Source organism: Budorcas taxicolor, chromosome 10 (assembly GCF_023091745.1).
Source record: "Budorcas taxicolor isolate Tak-1 chromosome 10, Takin1.1, whole genome shotgun sequence".
Classification (NCBI taxonomy): Eukaryota; Metazoa; Chordata; class Mammalia; order Artiodactyla; family Bovidae; genus Budorcas; species Budorcas taxicolor.
Window position 1 is genome coordinate 48,067,514 of NC_068919.1, and position 20,605 is coordinate 48,088,118.

The 20,605-nt window shown below is 35.3% G+C and overlaps 1 protein-coding gene across 1 annotated transcript in view; it reads left to right on the forward strand.

Moving 5' to 3' along the window:
- ICE2 (interactor of little elongation complex ELL subunit 2) overlaps positions 1 to 20,605 on the forward strand; it is a 63,331-nt gene that overhangs the window by 5,846 nt on the left and 36,880 nt on the right. Inside the window, exons 3-8 of the mRNA XM_052647108.1 lie at positions 2,753 to 3,014; positions 3,917 to 4,036; positions 15,721 to 15,858; positions 16,468 to 16,584; positions 16,764 to 16,923; positions 17,872 to 18,053. Coding sequence (XP_052503068.1) covers positions 2,753 to 3,014; positions 3,917 to 4,036; positions 15,721 to 15,858; positions 16,468 to 16,584; positions 16,764 to 16,923; positions 17,872 to 18,053 — 979 coding nt within the window. The remainder of the gene's footprint in view (positions 1 to 2,752; positions 3,015 to 3,916; positions 4,037 to 15,720; positions 15,859 to 16,467; positions 16,585 to 16,763; positions 16,924 to 17,871; positions 18,054 to 20,605) is intronic.

Consider the following 20,605-nt stretch of genomic DNA (forward strand, 5'->3'; position numbering starts at 1 on the left):
TCCAAATGCTACTTAAAGAAGCTACCCAATCCAGGAGACTTTAAAGCATGGGAAGCAAAAAGTTTTGAATTCTGCCTTTTTTCCATAGAAACTTAAGGTAAAAAAGGAGAATGGGTAGTTGACAAAATGAAGGAAGAAAACTTCAAACTATCAACTTAAGTTAAATATAATGCTGTAAATGTGGATAGAGAAATCCTGTCGGATGCTTTTGGCTTGCACCCTGATGAAGATTTTGACAGCATTGCACACAGAAATGATCTTGATGCACTGCCATTTCATTCTTTGCTGAATGTAGCCAATTTAAACTGCTAGAATTTCTTGACATTCCTACGCTGGCATATCTGAGTCAGCATCTTGTTGCTGCAGCAGCTTAATTAAATTTGCCAGTTTGTGCCACAAGGACAGACATGTTCTCATATTCAGAGAGACAGCTGTGAAGCAGTATTGTTAAGAGTTGCGGACACAATACTGTTAGGTTTGAATAGCTCTCAAGACATTTTCTAGTGAGAAATCAATTTGCTGTAATACATTTTTCCCAAGATCAGCAGTTAATATTCATTTTGTTAGCCTAAAATATGCTTATTTTTTATACAGTTATTGGAGAAACTTTAGTAGCTAAGTATGTCTTCACCTCTATTATTTTCAGAGTCAATCTAAGCATCCTTATTTTAATTTGCAATATTCTTTTTCTGGTCACTAACCTGCTCTCTTGATTAGTTTTCTATACAGAGTTTGGTTCTAAAAGAGTAGTCTTGAATATTTTGCTTATTGAGGGGACTCTTAAGTCTTTTTTTTTTTTTTTTAAAGAATTTTGAAATTTTTACCATATTTATTCTAGTATTTTAAGGGTGATCTAAAACACGTGAGTGGTAGTTTTAGATGGGGTTTGTCTCACCCTTCATCCAGACACTGATATTGGTAATTCTCAGACTTACGAGGCTGAAATTCTCCTACTTTGCATGACAAATGTTAATAAGAAATAAGACACCTCTTTGCTATGAATTGGAATTCATAGATATTAGTAGCCACAGACATAATACTTTAATGCTTTATATAAACGTGAAATAAGAGGAAAATCATTTTTATCATGTACTATAGTAGATGCTACTGCACTAGAAGATTTAATGCAGTCAGATGTACCAGCTAACGTGAATAAAATTGGATTTAAGATAAACTGTATCCAAAAAAATCATAAAAATAAAAGAGTAAAATTTATTGCTGGATAAATAATAATACAGTAAAAATAACAGACCACAGTTATTTGTATATGAGAAGGGAAAGTTTGAAATGACCTCTGAATGTTGTGCAGGACACTACCACACATAGAAATCTAGTATTCCTGACCTCTAAATGCCTTCTATTCTTCTATTTTGGGACAACCCAGATATATATGCACAGGATTCCAGAAGGCTCTGAGGGTTAATACTGTTAGATTGAGAATCATTGCTCTGGATATTTCTTTCCCCTCCCCTTTCTTCCTCTTAATCCCTGGTTTCCATATCCTTAGGATTCTCCCCAGTCACCTAGTCAATATGTTCAGTTTGGAAACCCGAGGTCTCCATAGTCACATTGTATTGATATACATATTTACTTCTGTTTCTTCCCCATTCGTTTGCCTGATCCACTTGATTATAAAATACTAGAGAGTAGAGACTTATCGTGCTTAGTGTTGGTTGTATGTCTACTACCCAGCATAGGGCTGGCATGTGGTAGTCACTCAAATACTAATGAATGGAGGAATGAAGAATGAATCAGCAGACATTCATTCTTTCATTACTTTCCCTTCCTTTTGCTTATTGTTTAGTTTGGAACCAAATCATAGGGTACAATTACTGTGGTGGAAATTAAAGTTGCAGAGGCTAAGAAAATGTAGTTTTGTGTGTGTAATTTAAGACTCCTATGAAAAATGTAGATTATAACACTGAATAGCTGTAACAGAGACAGAATATGTACCAGGTAAGAAATTTGTGTTCATGTACCTGAACTGGGTTAATAAGGTGATTTTTTTTTTTTTTAATTGGGGGTAGCGTTTTGGAAATAAATATGGTAACAGGTTCTCTAGCTACTCACTATTTTTTCTTTAGTGCATTTCACTATAGATATGCCAAGATTTCCTGTATTTATACAAGACATTTCAATCGACTCAGCCATGTGCATGAGTGATAGAGGATTGTACAACTTTTTTCAAACAACTATTGCTTCCATAGAATATATCCACACAGTGTTCAGACTTTCTTTTTAATTCTTGAGATAATAAATGCAGAGGAAACCAGAAAATTTAGAATCTCAATGAATTTGTGAATTGCAAGATTGTGGCCTCATCCTACCCTGTTCCTTGTGGCTTTTGTTCACTACGTTAACTGATAAATCTTATTGAAGAATTTAAGTACTAAAAAGCAACTTACATTGTAATAAAATGTAAATCCAAAATACCTGCATATATAATTGGCAGGAGTGATTAACCCCTCTACAATAAAGGGGAGAAACTTCCAAACTGAATAACTTGTTTAAGGATATGCCTCTTCTTCTCCATCAGATAATTGAAGGTAGACTTGTGATATGATCCTATCCTACAGAATACTTAATTCATACTAAATGACTAAATATCAAAATGCAGGTGGCAGAGAATAATTCAGAATTTAGTCTGTTAATCACTCTATATTCTCCATGGTGATTGACAATCATGAAGTTTCATGATAGTAATCTTCTTGTGAAAAGCACATATTTGTTATCTGTATTTTTTTTTTTCCAGACGTATAGGAGAAAGTTTGAATGCCTCAGCAGGTTCTGTAGAAAATGAGCCGACAGTTAATTCAGCAGCTCAAGCAAAGGAAAAAGTTAAAACCACAGTTGGAATGGTTCTTCTTCCAAAACCAAGAGTTCCTTATCCTCGTTTCTCTCGTTTCTCACAGAGAGAACAGAGAAATTATGTGGATTTATTGGTTAAATATGCAAAAGTCCCTGCAAATTCCAAAACTGTTGGAATAAATAAAAATGACTACTTGCAGTACTTGGTATGTATTCAGTTCTTCAACTTCCATAAAAAATATTTAAAAGCTAGGAAGTATTTTAAATTTGCTTTTCTTTTTAGGTACAATAAATATTATTAATAAAAATTTAAAAAGGAATTTAATTGACAGAATATTAATTCTTTAATTCTGTTCTTTATTCTATTATATTTAAGGCATTTTGTTCTAGTTCCGAGTATATTTCACCCTAGTTCACGTTAAGTACTAGTAGTAGAACTTTACCTTGAATCACTTTAAAATTTTTGTGTAATTATTACTTAAGTAGTTTCCGAATTCTCAGTTATGTGTTGCTGTGTTGAACATCACTGTTGCAAACTCATTGTTCATATCTGTGATCATTTCCTTGAGATAAATTCTTAGAAATATAATTACCAGATGAAAAACTATACATGTTCTTAAGGCTTTGAGCTGCAGTTATACATGAGCAAATCGTTCTGCAATAATTTTAAACCAATTTGTATGTACCACTATTGTACAAAGGTTTTTCCAGAATATCTTCACTAATACTGAACATATGGGGGAAAAATAGCAATCTCTTGCTTTATAGCATAATGGTTACTAATGAAAATAAACACTTTGCTTGTGTTTATAAGCCATTTCTGATTCTTGTTTTGTAACTTGCCTATTCATATATGTGCTTATTTTATCATTTGAGTGTTTGTTCCTTTTTATGTTAATTCAGAACGTTTTATTAAATTAATATATTGATTTCTGGTCGTAGTGTTAGTCATCAGCTTTTCTCTTTTTGCACAGTTAACTGTTTTGTGATTTCTGCTCTGGATATGATAATTTAAGTTCAAATTATTAATGCAGTGATTGAGAAGTGATTGTTTTTAACCAGGCGTCTTATTCCAAGATGTGTCTATTTTTTTTTTTTTCAAAATCAGGAAATGAAAAAACATGTGAATGAAGAAGTTACAGAATTCCTAAAATTTTTGCAGAATTCTGCAAAGAAATGTGCCCAGGATTATAATATGCTTTCTGACAATGCTCATCTCTTCACAGAGGTAAAGAAAAATCACATTTATTTAAGCTGCCAAGTGATAGGCAAGCAGCATTTTAAAATGTGTGATGATTTTCCAAAAGTATATATTAATGTTGTCAAATTAGAGACCAAATTGTATATAGGTCTTTTATTCATCATGTATTTAAGTGATGGAAATACTAGAAATAATAACATCTCAAAATCAGACACTACAGCATATTCATATATTTTCTTTTAATGATCTAGCTACTGTATTTGAGTTGTATTTTACTCATATAGATGATTTGATGTGATGAACTGATTTGCCTTATGAGAGAATGGGGTTTAAGGAGTTATCTTAGTCCTTAAAAATCTGAATGATCCTTTAGAACTGAGTCATAAATTTGTGTTCACTATCCTCATGGTAAACAGCCACCAGATGATAAATTTCATCAGATAATTTTATTATTATATTTAAATTATTCAGATATATTAGCAAAAAAAAAAAGCATGTAAATCACTCTGCCTTGCAACCTCCCATCATTTGTGGACATAGTAAAAATTTAGAGTTGTAGTATCCATCTAGAAATATCAACCCCATTCTGAGTTACTTTTAAGCCTTTAAAACTAGTCTCTGTACAAATCAATTTGATACACTTAATAGTATTGAACTCTACACTTAAAAATGGTTAAGATGTAGATTTTAAGGGTTTTTTTTACCACTTTTATAAAATAAACATGTTTATTAACAAAGTACATTATTTGAGAGCTAGCAATCAGCTTTAAGTCTTTTTATCCAGATTGACTTGGCAGCACATTGTCTTGTTACGTTTTGTATCTCACCCCAAAGACTCACTGATATTTAACTAATTTTTTATTGTTTTCAAATTTTAATTTTATGCTATGAAATGTACCTATGGAAAAGTGTTTAGGACAAATATATATAGCTTTCCAACAAATAATTATATATTGAACACCTTTGTGACTCTTCCAAGTCAAGAAATAAAATATTACCATTAACCTGGAAGCCCTCTGTGTATCCCTCCTAAATAATGTTTTCCCTTGTTGAAGAAATAATCACTGTGCCAAGTGACTGGTGTGATAATTTCCACGCCTTAAAAAAATTTTTTTGGTCGTTCAGGCTTTCTTTTGTCTGTTTTTAAATTTTATGTGAATTATTATTATTTTTAAATATTTATGTATTTATTTATCTGGCTGCGTTGAGTCTTAGTTGTGGCACATGGGATCTCTGTTGTGTCATGTGGGATCTTTCATGGCAGGGCACAGACTCTCTAGTTGTGGCACATAGGCTCCAGAGTGTGGCGTGTAAGCTTGGTTTCTCCATGGCCTGTGGGATCTTAGTTCTCTGACTAGGGATCAAACTCACAGACCCTGCATTGCAAGGTGTTTTCTTAACCAGTGGACCACCTGGAGAGTCCCCTCTTTTGTACTATGAACAGAATTCTTGCTTTACTCAATAGTATGTTAGTGAGTTTATGTATATGTATGTGTGTAGTTGTATTTCATTTATTTTCATTTCTGTATACTTACGAATGCACATAAATAGTTTATTCTGTTGATCAAAATTTGGGCTGTTTGTACAGAGAATAGAGTTACAGACTTGGGGAGAGGGGAGGAGAGGGTGAGATGTGTGGGAAGAGTAAGTAACATGGAAACTTACATTACCATATATAAAATAGATAGCCAGTAGGAATTTGCTGTATGGCTCAGGAAACTCAAACAGGGGCTCTGTATCAGAGGGATGGGGAGGGAGATAGGAGGGAGGCTCAAAAGGCAGGGGATATATGCATACCTATGGCTGATTCATGTTGAGGTTTTCCAGAAAACAGCAAAATTCTGTAAAGCAATTATCCTTCAATTAAAAAATAAATAAATTTTTAAAAATTGGGACTGTTTCTAGATTTGAGCTATTCAAGGCAGTGCCCCTGTGAAAATTGTCATACATGTCTCTTCGTGCACATGTGCACACATTTCTACTGGATATATGATTAGGAATGCAATTGTGGGTATAGAATAGGCACATCTTCAACTTCAGTAGATAATGTTAGACTGTTTTCCAAACTGGTTATGCCACTTTACATTCTACCCATCAGATTTTGAGAAGTTTTTACTCCATATTTTCAACAAATTGATACTTAGTCATGTTAGTTTTAATCAAGCTAGAGGATAGGGTGCTCTGTACAAAAGACTGTATATCTTTTCATGTGTCTTTTGGTCATTTCTTGTGAATTGATTGTTCAGGTTTTTCCCTTTATAGTATTTTCCCTTTTTGTTACTAATTTGTGGGAGTTTTTTGAATATTCTAAATACAAAAGTTTTATGGCTTGTATGTGAAGAAAGCTGAGCGCCGAAGTATTGGTGCTTTTGAACTGTGGTGTTGGAGAAGACTCTTGACAGTCCCTTGGACTGCAAGGAGATCCACCCAGTCCATTCTGAAGGAGATCAGCCCGGGATTTCTTTGGAAGGAATGATGCTAAAGCTGAAACTCCAGTACTTTGGCCACCTCATGCAAAGAGTTGACTCTTTGGAAAAGACTCTGATGCTGGGAAGGATTGGGGGCAGGAGGAGAAGGGGATGACCGAGGATGAGATGGCTGGATGGCATCACTGACTCGATGGACATGAGTCTGAGTGAACTCCGGGAGTTGATGATGGACAGGGAGGCCTGGCGTGCTGCGATTCATGGAGTTGCAAAGAGTTGGACACGACTGAGCAACTGAACTGATAGTAGTCCCTCCTTCAGTGCAGTTTCACTTTCCTCAGTTTCAGCTATCCATGAATGGAAAATTGCAGAAATAATTCATCACATATCATTTTGAGTAGCATGATGAACTCTCAGCATCCTGCTTCAGCCCACCTGGAATGCGAATCGTCCTTTTGTCTAGCATCTCCCACCCATGAGTCTCTTAGTAACCACCTCGATTATCAGATGACCGTTGAGGTAACACAATGCTTGTGTTCAAGTCACCCTTACTTTGCTTGATAATAGCCCAGTAGTGCCAGTGTAGTGACGCTGGCAATTTGGGTATGTCATAAAGAAGCCATAGAGCATTTCCTTTAAGTAAAAAGGTGAAAGTTCTGAACTTAGTAAGGAGAGAACAAAAATCATATGCTGCAGGTGCTAAAATTTACATCAGAAACGAATCTTCTATCCGTGAAATTATAACGAAGGAGAAAGAAATTTGTGTTTTGTTGCCCCACCTCAAACTGCCAAAGTTACAGCTGCAGTTAAGACTGACGAGACCTTGATTTTGTAAGATATTTTGAAGGCAGAGGCCACATGCCCATAACTTATTACAATATCGCTATAATTCTTTTTACTGTTTTTAGTCTCTTACTGTGCCTAATTTTTAAATTTATCATAGATATGTATGGACAGGAAATGATATTTGGTTTTACCCATGATTTCGGACATCCACTGAGGATCTTAGAGTATATCCCCCCTGGATAAAGGAAACTACTGTATACATTGGAAATTTTTTCCTTTACCTGATAAAACAGTTTCTTTTAATCTACAAGTTACCCCCCATATTTTTTTTTCCCTTTAACTATCTTATCAAGAACCTGGATCATTTGACCTATAGACTCTCCTACAGTCTAGATTTTGATAATTACATATTCATAATAATCCTCAACATGTTCCTCTTTGCTCTATAGTTCTTAGAAATTGTCAACTGGATCCAAAACTTGATCAGAATCATAGTCTTGCCAAAGGGATTGAACATATAGATGGTGGTGTATTCTTTAATCAGGTGACACATGTCTGATTTTGAGATGTTAGGAGCTATTGATGTTTAATGCTTGGATTCATTGATTCACTTGGTCTGCAAAATTATAAGATTCTGTTTGCATCATTTATTTTTATTCATTAGTTGGAATAATTTTATAAAGATATTTTTCCTCATCTACTGTTTGGCTTCCCTTTTCATGTAGCAGAAAAAATGCTAGATTCTTTATCAGTTTTCAAAAACATAATTGGCCCCTTCTTACTTTACAATGGTGATCACTGTTTTTTTTTTTAAATATTATTGAATCATGAAGATAAGTATATTTGATGGGTTTTAGTCCACTACAATTATCCTTTTTGAAATTCAGATAATACCAGCTTTGAACAGTGATGGGTTCTTCATACTGGCTTCGAGTCATTCTAGTAGTCTTTGAAGCTTGTTCTGTACAATACCTAACTGAGCCCTGGAATCAAGAATCTCCTAGAGCCTTAGTTTCTAGTGGTATTTCAAGACTGCAGTCTGGGCACTGGGGATGCTCACTGCACCTAGGTTGATCAGTGTTTCTGAGAACATTTCAGTTTATGGAGCTAGAAAAAGTATATTTTAAAGAGAAAAATGGACTTACCTGGTGGTCCACTGGCTAAGACTCCATGCTCCCAATTCAGGGAGCCTGGGTTCAATCCCTAATGAGGGAACTATATCCCCCATGCCACAACTAAGACCCAGCACATCCAAATAAATAAAAGTTTTTAAAGCTTTTTATTTTGTATTGGTTTATAGCCGATTAACAATGTTGTGATAGTCTCAGGTGAACAGCGAAGGGACTTGGCCATACATGTACATGTATCCATTCTCCCCCAAACTCCTCTCTCATCCAGGCTGCCATGTAACATTGAGCAGAGTTCCATGTGCATGTTCTGTTGGTTATCCATTTTAAATATATCAGTGTGTACATGACCACACCAAACTACCTAGCTGTCCCCTATCCCTTTGAAACAGTGTATTCTCTGGATATATGCCCAGGAATGTGATTGTAGGGTCATATGATAATCCTGTCTCTTTCTTAAACCAACCTGCGTTATTATTTTATATGGGCAATATTTATCTTCATTTAGCTACAAATTAGGACCTTTTTTTGCCTTTCCATCTCTTGCTTTTCAAATATACATTCTGAGATCCTCTTCATTATTCCTAAAATGCTTTATGTTCTAGATGTTGCTTTAGTGAAAATCTCCTGGTAGTGAATGATCTTTTTTGTTTACCTGGAAATGTTTTTACTTTGTTCTCATTTTAATAAGATAGCTTTAGTCCATACATGGTTCTAAGCTGACAGTTTGTTTTATTTCTCAGTGTTTGATGATATAATTCTCCTGTTTCTGGCTCATGTATTATTGAAAAATGTTTAATTGTCAGTTTCTTTTAGGGAATCTGTCTTTTCTTTCTGATTGCTCTTTATTTTTGATATATTACAGTGTCATTACAATGTACTTTATAAAAAGAAAATCCTACTTGGTTCATTGTGTCTCTTTATCTGTATATTTAAATTCATAATCAATTCTTTAAAATTCTCAGCCATTTTCTTTTCGTCTTTTTTACCTTACAGTGTTGTATTGGTTTTGCCATACATCAACATGAATCCACCATGGGTGTACACGTGTTCCCCATCCTGAACCCCCCTCCCACCTCCCTCAGCCATTTTTAATTAATTGCTTCTTTTTCATTTTCTCAAGTCTTTTTTTGGGATTCCCAAACTTACTAGGTTTCAGTCTGTATTATATTTCTCTTTTTTTGGTGTGGTAAAATATATAACAAAATTTACCATTTTAAGCATTTTTAAGGATCGTTCAGTAGCATTAAATACTTGAGCACTGTTGTGAATAGATTTTCATTATTCATTCCCAGACTGTTCCGTCTTCTCAAACTGAAACTATATTCATTAAATAACTCATCATTTGCCCTCCACCCAGTCCCTTACAACCACCATTCTACTTTTTATTTCTATGATTTTAACTTCACTAGATTCCTTATATAAGTGGAGTCGTTACAGTGTTTGTCCTTTGGTGATTGGTTTATTTTACTTAGCATAATGTCTTCAGAATTCAGCCATGTTGTAGCTTGTGTCAGAATTTCCTTAACTTTTCAAAAAATTCATTTTAATTATGGTAAAATACATATAACATTAAATTTACTGGCTTAATCATTTTTTAAATGTGCAGTTCTATAGTATCAACTACATTCATATTTTTGTATGGCCAATCTCCAGAACTCTTTTCATCCTATAAAACTGAGACTATCCCTGTCTCTGAACTGTTTCTATTCACAACACTTTTGAAACCATTTATGTGGGATTTTTCCCTCATACCAATCGATTTTCCAACTCTTGAGACACTGAGCCCAGAGTTTCCATGACTCACCCCTGCCTTGAGTTCCATAATTGGGTAGAATGGCTTAGAGAACACAGGAAAGTATTTTACCCGCTATTTCCAGTTTAATATAAAGAATACAACTGAGGAACAGCCAAATGAAAGAGAAAGGTGCATAGCGCAAGTTGTGAGGGAAGAGGCACGGAGCTTCCATGCCCTTTCCAAGCACACTACCCTCCCAGACCTCCATGTCTTTAACCCAGAAGATCTCTGGATTCCGTTCTTGAGATTGTTGAGGGGGCTTCTATGGAAATTACTTAGTGATATGCTTGATCATATCATTGGCTACTTGTGACCAGCTGCCTATGGGCCTTTTGTCATCTCATTAGCATAAAGAAGACATTGTTATCACTTAGGAGATTCCAAGAGCTTTAGGAGATCTATGTCAGGAATAAGGAACAAACGCAAACTAGTTCTTATTGTATCACACACCATTTACTTTCTGTCTCTAAATTTGTCTGCTGTAAATACCCCCATATAAGTGGAATCATATAGTATTTGTCTTTTTGTGATTGACTTACTTTACTTACCATAATGTCCTCAATATTCATCCAGCTGTAGTGTGTGGCAGAACTTCCTTTCTAAGGCTGAATATTCCATTGTATGTATATGGACATTTTGTTTATCCGTTCACCCATTGATGGACACTTCATTTGCTTCTGTTTTGAATAATGCTGCTGTGAATGTGGGTATACAAATATCTATTAAGATCTCTGCTTCTCAAGCAGTAAATGTAGCACTCTGATGTTCAGCTCCCAACATAATCTTAGAACTAGTTGAGACATTTGCTCTCAAGCCACTTCATGTGTTTCTTACTGCTTACTGCTCCTGTTTTTCCTCATTCTAGGTATTTGGAGTTTATTTAGTTATGGTTCTTGGAGATTCTTCTCACTTTTACCAAGCCCAGCAGTGCATGAAAGTAGCTAGTTGTAACCTAGCAATGTTACTTGGATAACATTGCTAGGTAACCTATCTGAGTTATTTGGATAAGAGTGCTGTTCAAGATACTACTTTAGTATATTGCCAGAAGTAGTGTCTGTTAAATGTTAAGCTTGAAACATGTATGAAAATGTATTTCATACATGTGATGAAAATGCATAGTCATTTTCATCTTTCTTCATAATCATGTGTACATGTATGTGTTTTTGGTGTTTTTAATTTTCAAGATACTATGAATGTTAAATAATATTCGTGGGTGGGTGATGGGGATCAGCCTGAATCTCTTAACCTCATTTGTTCACTCTTAGTTGTTTTTCCAATGTAAGTAACTGCTGCTGCTGCTGCTAAGTCGCTTCAGTTGTGTCTGCCTGTGCAACCCCATAGACAGCAGCCCATGAGGCTCCCCCGTCCCTGGGATTCTCCAGGCAAGAACACTGGAGTGGCTTGCCATTTCTTTCTCCAGTGCGTGAAAGTGAAGTCGCTCAGTCGCGTCCATATTAATTAAAAATGTTAAATATTTTAAATAAGATCTTTTAGTTACTTTATACCTACCAGCTGTGAAATACCTTTCAGTTCAGTTCAGTTCAGTTGCTCAGTCGTGTCCGATTCTGCGACGCCATGAATCGCAGCACGCCAAGCCTTCCTGTCCATCACCATCTCCCGGAGTTCACTCAGACTCGCGTCCATCGAGTCAGTGATGCCATCCAGCCATCTCATCCTCTGTCATCTCCTTCTCCTCTTGCCCCCAGTCCCTCCCAGCATCATAGTCTTTTCCAATGAGTCAACTCTTCACATGAGGTGGCCAAAGTACTGGAGCTTCAGCTTTAGCATCATTCCTTCCAAAGAAATCCCAGGGTTGATCTCCTTCAGAATGGACTGGTTGGATCTCCTTGCAGTCCAAGGGACTCTCAAGAGTCTTCTCCAACACCACAGTTCAAAAGCATCAGTTCTTCGGCCCTCAGGCTTCTTCACAGTCCAACTCTCACATCCATACATGACCACTGGAAAAACCATATCCTTGACTAGATGGACCTTTGTTGGCAAAGTAATGTCTCTGCTTTTGAATATACTATCTCTGTTGGTCATAACTTTTCTTCCAAGGAGTAAGCGTCCTTTAATTTCATGGCTGCAGTCACCATCTGCAGCCATTTCGGAGCCCCCAAAAATAAAGTCTGACACTGTTTCCACTGTTTCCCCATCTATTTCCCATGAAGTGATGGGACCAGATGCCATGATCTTCGTTTTCTGAATGGTGAGCTTTAAGCCAACTTTTTCACTCTCCTCTTTCACTTTCATCAAGAGGCTTTTTAGCTCCTCTTCACTTTCTGTCGTAAGGGTGGTGTTATCTGCATATCTGAGGTTATTGATATTTCTCCCGGCAGTCTTGATTCCAACTTGTGTTTCTTCCAGCCCAGCGTTTCTCATGATGTACTCTGCACAGAAGTTAAATAAGCAGGGTGACAATATACAGCCTTGATGTACTCCTTTTCCTATTTGGAACCAGTCTGTTGTTCCATGTCCAGTTCTAACTGTTGCTTCCTGACCTGCATACAGATTTCTCAAGAGGCAGGTTAGGTGGTCTGGTATTCCCATCTCTTTCAGAATTTTCCACAGTTTATTGTGATCCACACAGTCAAAGGCTTTGGCATAGTTAATAAAGCAGAAATAGATAATACTGTATAATATACCTGTTCACTTCAGTCGCTCAGCCCTGTCTGACTCTTTGCGACCCCATTGACCTCATCACACCAGGCCCTCTGTCCATCACCAACTCTTGGAGTCCACCCAAACCCATGTCCATTGAGTTGGTGATGCCATCCAACCATCTCATCCTCTGTCATCCCCTTCTCCTCCTGCTGTCAATCTTTTCCAGCATCAGGGTCTTTTCAAATGAGTCAGCTCTTCACATCAGGTGGCCAAAGTATTGGAGTTTCAGCTTCAGCATCAGTCCTTCCAATGAATACCCAGGACTGATCTCCTTCAGGATGGACTGGTTGGATCTCCTTGTAGTTGAAGTGATTCTCAAGAGTCTTCTCCAACACCACAGTTCAAAAGCATCAATTCTTCAGTGCTCAGCTGTCTTTATAGTCCAACTCTCACATCCATACACGACCACTGGAAAACCATAGACTTGACTAGAGGGACCTTTGTTGAGAAAGTAATGTCTTTGCTTTTTAATATGCTGTCTAGGTTGGTCATAACTTTCCTTCCAAAGGGTAACTTTCCTTCCTTTTAATTTCATGGCTGCAGTCACCATCTGCAGTGATTTTTGGAGCCCAGAAAAATAAAGTCAGCCACTGTTTCCACTGTTTCCCCATCTATTTCCCATGAAGTGATGGGACCGGATGCCATGATCTTCGTTTTCTGAATGTTGAGCTTTAAGCCAACTTTTTCAGTCTCCTCTTTCACTTTCATCAAGAGGCTCTTTAGTTCTTCTTCTTCACTTTCTGCCATAATCATGGTGTCATCTGCATATCTGAGGTTATTTATATTTCTCTCGGCAATCTTGATTCCAGCCCCTGAGAATAGGTATAAAACTGTCATAGATTTACACTGAATTTTTCTCTTGCCCTGATTACTGAGTAAACTTACTTAAAGAGCACTGTGACACTCAACAGAGTTTTACCAAGAAAGATGTTCAGATAAATATCTAATCAGGACAGTCTGTATGTCACATAGTTCTTATATATTGCTTTCTTTTGCATGTTCAAATTTTTGTAATGACTACCATAGGACAGGAATGTTAGAGGTGAAAGTTGACTAATATTATAAATGAGGAGCAAAGATATTATGCAGATCTGAGTTTGCAGTTAACTAGGTTTTTGTTGTTAATATTTATTTGGCTGCACCTGTCTTAGTTGCGGCATGTAGGATCTAGTTCCCTGACCAGAGATTAAACGCAGACCCCCTGCTTTGGGAGCACATATTCTCAGCCACTGGACCACCAGGAAAGTCCCTTGACTAGGGTTATTAAAAATAAACAGATTCTCCATGTTATCCTACATATGCCTTAACTGCAAGTAATGTGTGTGTGTGTTAATTGCTCAGTCACGTCCAACTCTTGCTACCCCATGGACTGGAGCCTGTCCGGCTCCTCTGTCCCTGGAATTCTCCAGGTGGGAATACTGGAGTGGGTAGCCATTCCCTTCTGCAGGAGATCTTCCCAACCCAGGGCTCAAACCCAGGTCTCCTGCATTGTAGGCATATTCTTTACCATCTGAGCCACTGGTGAAGCCCAGTTGCAAATAATATCCTGAATTAAATATCAGAGTCATTATTAAAAAGCATAGAATTGAGGGGGAAATTGTGAAAGATAGCAGGGAGAGAGGATTAAAGAAGAGGAGAATATACGAAACTATGTTTGAAAAGGTATTAGAGTAAGGATACTGATTTGTAATGACACATTTTATAAATGTCTGAAGGGAAAGGGGATATAAAATATAAAAGTGTACTTATTGCTAAAAGCTTTTGTGATATAAACTATATTCTAAAAGGTTCAGATTAAAGTTTATTGAGAGATGAAGAAAAAACATCCATTTGGTCCTCCATATCTGCCAGTTCTGTGTCAGTCGATATGGATGGCTGATGGTACTATATACCATTTTATGTGAGCCATTTGAGCATCCTCAGATTTTGGTGTCCATGGGAGATTCCAGAGATACCGAGAGACAATTGTATCTTAGAAGATAATGTAGTGTGTATGGTTTTACATTATTTACTCCCCTACCCCCTCCAAAATTGCTGTGCTTCTTTGAGTTATTTACGTGTCATCACAAGTGGCATATATTCTGTTTGGGTGAAACAGTGACTTTTCCTTCCTCATTACATTTCCTTGTAAGTCATTAATATTTTGAGAACATTTTGGAGAGAAGAAAATAAAAATTAGTTATAACCTTTCTCATTTAGTTTTCAGACGATTAGAATAACCTGTAAGATAACTACTTCATTAATTCATTGTGCTTGGAAATCTTTTTAGGGTATTAAACTTATTTCTAATCATTCATGTAGCTGATTTTATTGCCACAAAGTATGTTAAAATTTTCACATGTCTCTATTTCTTTGACAGTTTCTTAAATAGCATAGAAAATATGTCTTCTCTAACTTTAAATTCTAGGGCTTCCTTGATAGCTCAGTTGTTAAAGAATACACCTACAATGCAGGAGACCCCAGTTCAATTCCTGGGTTGGGAAGATCCACTGAAGAAGGGATAGGCTACCCACTCCAGTATTCTTTGGCTTCCCTTGTGGCTCAGCTGGTAAAGAATCTGCCTGCAGTGCAAGAGATGTGGGTTCGATCTCTGGGGTGGGAAGATCCCCTGGAGAAGGGAGAAGCTACCCACTCCAGTATTCTGGCCTGGAGAATTCTAATACAGTTGCTACTTTTAGGATTATTAAACATCATTTTTTAAAGAAATTAAGCTAAAAAGAATTGTTATGAAAAATAAGAGTTTGAATCAAATGAAGAATATACAGTATGGCTGAGTTATTAGAAGTTCAGTTAATGAATGAGGCTCATACTTGAAATAAATAATTATATAGTCATATGTAATTAAGTTATCTTTGTTGCATTGTTAGAGAAGTACAGTAAAAATGAATTCTCTTAATTTTTAATGTTTAGCAAATTTTAAAAGCTTGTATTGAACAAGTGAAAAAGTATCCAGAATTCTATACTCTCCATGAAGTCACCAGCTTAATGGGATTCTTCCCATTCAGAATAGAGATGGGATTCAAGTTAGAAAAAACTCTTCTTGCATTGGTAAGTTTTGTCATATGAAAATAAAAATAAACATATTTTTGTCTGAAATATCATTTATATTTCACATAGAAACATAATTTAAATATATTTCAGTATTTATGCTTAAATTTTGAGCAGTAGCAAGATGTAATTTTTAAAATATGCAACACATATGTGTCCCCTTTTATTTTATGGCTACAAGTATTTGATGTTTTAAAAATTATTTCTACTAGCTTTATTTCTTGATTTTCTTAGTTTCTATTTTTTTTTAATGTTACTGAATACAAGCAAAAAGCCCCTTTAAAGGATTTTACTCACAATCATATTGGAAGTATGTGTGTGGAGAAGATACCTTCTTTTACTCCTGGTTATGACTTGTACTGAATAAAATGAGAGGTTAGAATTTAAAGTGACAGAGAAAATTCCATGGTATCCTTATCTTGGATCCTTTTTTAAAAACATACATATGGTGATTGTCAAGTAAAAAACATGAAAGTCTTGTCTTAAGAAGGCTCTAAATTTGATAGTTTGCATTTAGTAGAATGAAGAATTTTAAGTTTAATGAAAAGATACTTCAGGAAAAAATACATCAAGATTTTTCTATAAAACATTCATTTTTTTCTTACTTAGGGAAGTGTAAAATATGTAAAAACAGTATTTCCCTCAATGCCTGCAAAGTTGCAGCTGTCGAAAGATACCATACCATCCACTGAAACACCAGAACAAATAGCTGCAGCTATGCATTATGTAAGTAGTAAGATGGTTTGGGATTCCTTAAAACTTTATGAAGTAATCTTCTTTACCTCATAAAGTGCATGTAAACTGATTGTTCTAAAGTATCCTTTCTTAATTTCTCCCTTCTTCTCATTAGTTAGTCAAAGTTTCCAAAAGTATAATCAAATAACAAGTTTTATGTTGTTTTTCAGGACATTAGTGAAGACCCAAATGCAGAGAAGCTTGTTGCAAGATACCACCCTCAGATAGCTTTAACTAGTCAATCATTATTTACCTTATTAAATAATCATGGACCAAGCTACAAGGAACAGTGGGAAATTCCAGTGTGTATTCAAGTAATACCTGTTGCAGGTATGTGATTTGCCATGTCAAGTAATGTTCTCAAAAGAGGAGTTCAAACAGTTCTCTTTAAGCTCTCTAAATACAGGTGGTCATTTGTCAAATACAAAAAGCTTAAATTTTGATTTAAGGAGGATGTAAATTTGACAATTATGTTCAGGAGAACTTTTTATTATATAGTGCTGCTCTAGAATTGACTCTCATAAGTGAGTTATTAGATCTCTAGGACCTGTATGCATGCTAGGTTTGTGAGAAGTAGAGAAAAAAATTATAGTTTAGGGTGGCCAGAACATACGAAATGGGAAAGGTTTTTCTGTCTTTCACTGAAATGAAAGGAATGTAGTATTTTATTAGCCTCAAATGGATTAGTTTTCAGGGCTTGTTTACTTACCTATTATTGGAATTCAGATTTAAAGTAAGTCTATACTTATAAACATAAGATAGTCTCTCTCTTGACAGTAAAATTAGTGTTTACACATGAATTCTGTATAAAATATTTTTTCCCATCTGTTTTTGTTCATATTTAATAGATTTTTGTATCTTCTGAAATTAATATTCTTATATGTAATAGCACAATTCTAGTAAATGAAGGACAATGTCTAAAAATAAAACTACAAATTAGGGTTAAATATGATATATTCTCTGGTAACCATTTTATCACTTTTTGAAAGTATAACTCAAGAGTAACTGAGTAATAATGACAGTAAAAGCATAATATTAATAATAACAGAAAGTCCTCTAAAAACTTGTTAGAAACAGAACATATTTTTTTGCCAGTAAGAATTTCTTGCCCTTTGATCTCTAAATTTCTTCATGTTCAAGGTACAGGTATGGGACATGTGCTTCCACTTTCCTATCCTGTGTCTCTTTGTTTAGTAATTCTTCTGTTGTACATCCTATATTGTTTTATTTTTTATGACTACTACAAACTAATCACTCCCATTCTTTTTCTGTTTTGAGGTTCAAAACCAGTTAAAGTAATTTATATTAATTCACCACTTCCCCAAAAGAAAATGACAGTGAGAGAGAGAAATCAAATCTTCCATGAAGTTCCCTTAAAATTTATGATGTCCAAAAATACATCTGTTCCAGTGTCTGCAGTATTTATGGACAAACCAGAAGAATATATATCTGAAATGGATGTATGTAACAGTTTATTTTTTTTTCCTTAAGAGAATGTACTTGTTTATCCTTTTAAAGTGTAATGTTTTACTACAAGTCTCTAAATCTGGTAGTTAAAAATATAAATGTTAGATTAAAAGTTAAAGTTGAACCCCTGGTGGATCTAGACTTTAGATAGCTAATTTAACCTTCAGCCTCAGTTTTCTACTATTATGGAAGAAGGATGATAATACCTGCTTCATAAAATTACTGTCAGGATTAAATTTGATATTTATACATAAAATGTTGAGCACAGTCTTTAGTAGAATTTATATACTAAGAACTCAGTAATGGCGGTCAGTGTGGTAATGGTTTTATTTAATTGGTTTCATTAGTATTCAATAGTTTTTAGGTATGAAAAGGATCAGATGAGTTTGATTGATGCAGAAAGTATTTAGCCCTAATTGTTAATCCTTATTAGTACATACTTATTATCTATGTGACCTTAGGCAAACTATATAATCTATCTGTGTCTAGTTTGCTCACCTCTAAGATGGATATCATGATAACCTGGGCTGCCCAGGTGACTCAGTGGTAAAGAATCTATCTGCCGCTGCAGGAGACACAGGTTCGATCCCTGAGCAGGAAAGATCCTCTGGAGAAGGAAAATGGCATCCCACTCCAATATTCTTCCCAGGATAATCCCATGAACAGAGGAGCCTGGGCTACAGTCTATGGTGTCACACAGAATCAGACACAGTTGAGCATGTAGGCACACATAATGATAACCTAACTCATAGAATTATTTGAGATTAAATGAGTTAATGCATCTAAAGCATTTAGAACAATGCTTGGCATTTCATAAATACAAACCTTTATTATTTTGTGTATTGTAAATGTTTTCCCATGATTATTAGAGTAAGACATTCTATTTTACAAAACTTTTATTTATTTATCCCGCAAATATTTATTGAGCAGATACTATTGCATGCACTGAGGATACAACAGTAACTAAAAATAAAGTCTCTTTTTTCTCAGAATTTACATCAGTGTCAGGACACATAATTAAAACAGTATTAAAAACAAATATTAATAAATGCTATGCAGAAAAATGGAGCAGGTTAGGGAAAAGAGATGAGAATAGGATTCATGATCAGGAACACTTTTCAAGGACAGGAATATGAAAAAGGACTTGAATAAAATGAGAGAGCAAACCAGATTAGAAAATAAAATAAGAAAATGTTGTTCTTATTTACACATAAGAACTCATACTTTTTTAAGAATATTGACCTTTTGTTTTTCATGTTGGCCTATGTATTTTTTGGTTTACTATTTGCCTTTCAATGTTTTTATGATGTGTATGTCATAAAGCACTTCCAACCTTTCTTAAGTTTTTATAGGTTGTTTTCTGTTTTGTTTTACATTTTAAAATCTACCTAAAACTCACATTGATGTGAGATGAATGTCAGTAACAAGTACTATGAAAAAAATAAAGTAGGTTAAGAGGGATAAAAAATGACAGAGTAACTTCTTTGAGTAATGGCAGGCCAGACAATTTGGACCATCCATTACTGATGTCAACTGAAAAACACTGTACTTATTATATAAATTTATTTCTTAGAATCATCAAAGACCTAACAAGATAAGGGGAACTTATCTAGGACTGAGATAGTAAAGAAAACTGGAATCCAGGTTGGTAAGCCTGTCATGTAGGGTAATTTTGCCCTAATGATATTTGCCATTTCTGAAGAGGCAACAGAAAATGTGCTTTTTGGCAGCATCTCAGGACCAGTCACTTTTCCACCATGAGCTTGGACCCTGCAGGACTGAACCCCAGGAATAAGGATGAACCAGAAATAAATCAGCTTTCTCATAGATTGTATCCAGGGTTTCTAGGCCTTGAACTTGGATTCAGATGCTTTTGGATTGCTGGTATCTCCAGATACCTAGCAAAAGCAAGTGAAAATAATTCTTAGAGGAACAGAATGACATTTTGAGCTTCATATTATTTCTACAAATAAATTTCAAATATAGCATCCGGAAAGCATTTGAAGATAAGTAGACACTGAAGGAGACTGGATACTCTTGAGTAAGAACCATTACAAACAATGATTTGAAAAAGAACTAAGTTTAAAAAATATTAGTGAAAAATATATCAAGTACAGTTAAGAATTCTGTAAAGATGGGTATTAGCACGTTAGAAAAAAACTGATACAAGAATTAATAAACTGAAGTTGGGTCTGAAATAACTATTTGTAATGAAACACAAAAAATGAAAAGAAAATATGGAGAGTAGGGTACAAGGTATAGATAATATAGTGAGAATGTCCAACATTGGTATACTTTCACCCAAAAGGAAGGTATAAAAGATAATGGGACAAAACCATACTTGGAGACAAAAACTACTCTTAAAAGCCACCCAAGAATCAAAAGGCACATTGCCTGTAAAGGACTGAGAGTTAGACTGGCAAATAACTTCTAAACAACGACAATGGAAGCCAGGAGACTTGTTGGGACAGTATATTGTGGTGGGAGAAAATAGCCAGTGAAATATCCTTAAATAATAAAAAAAAATTAGTAAAGATATTTTAAG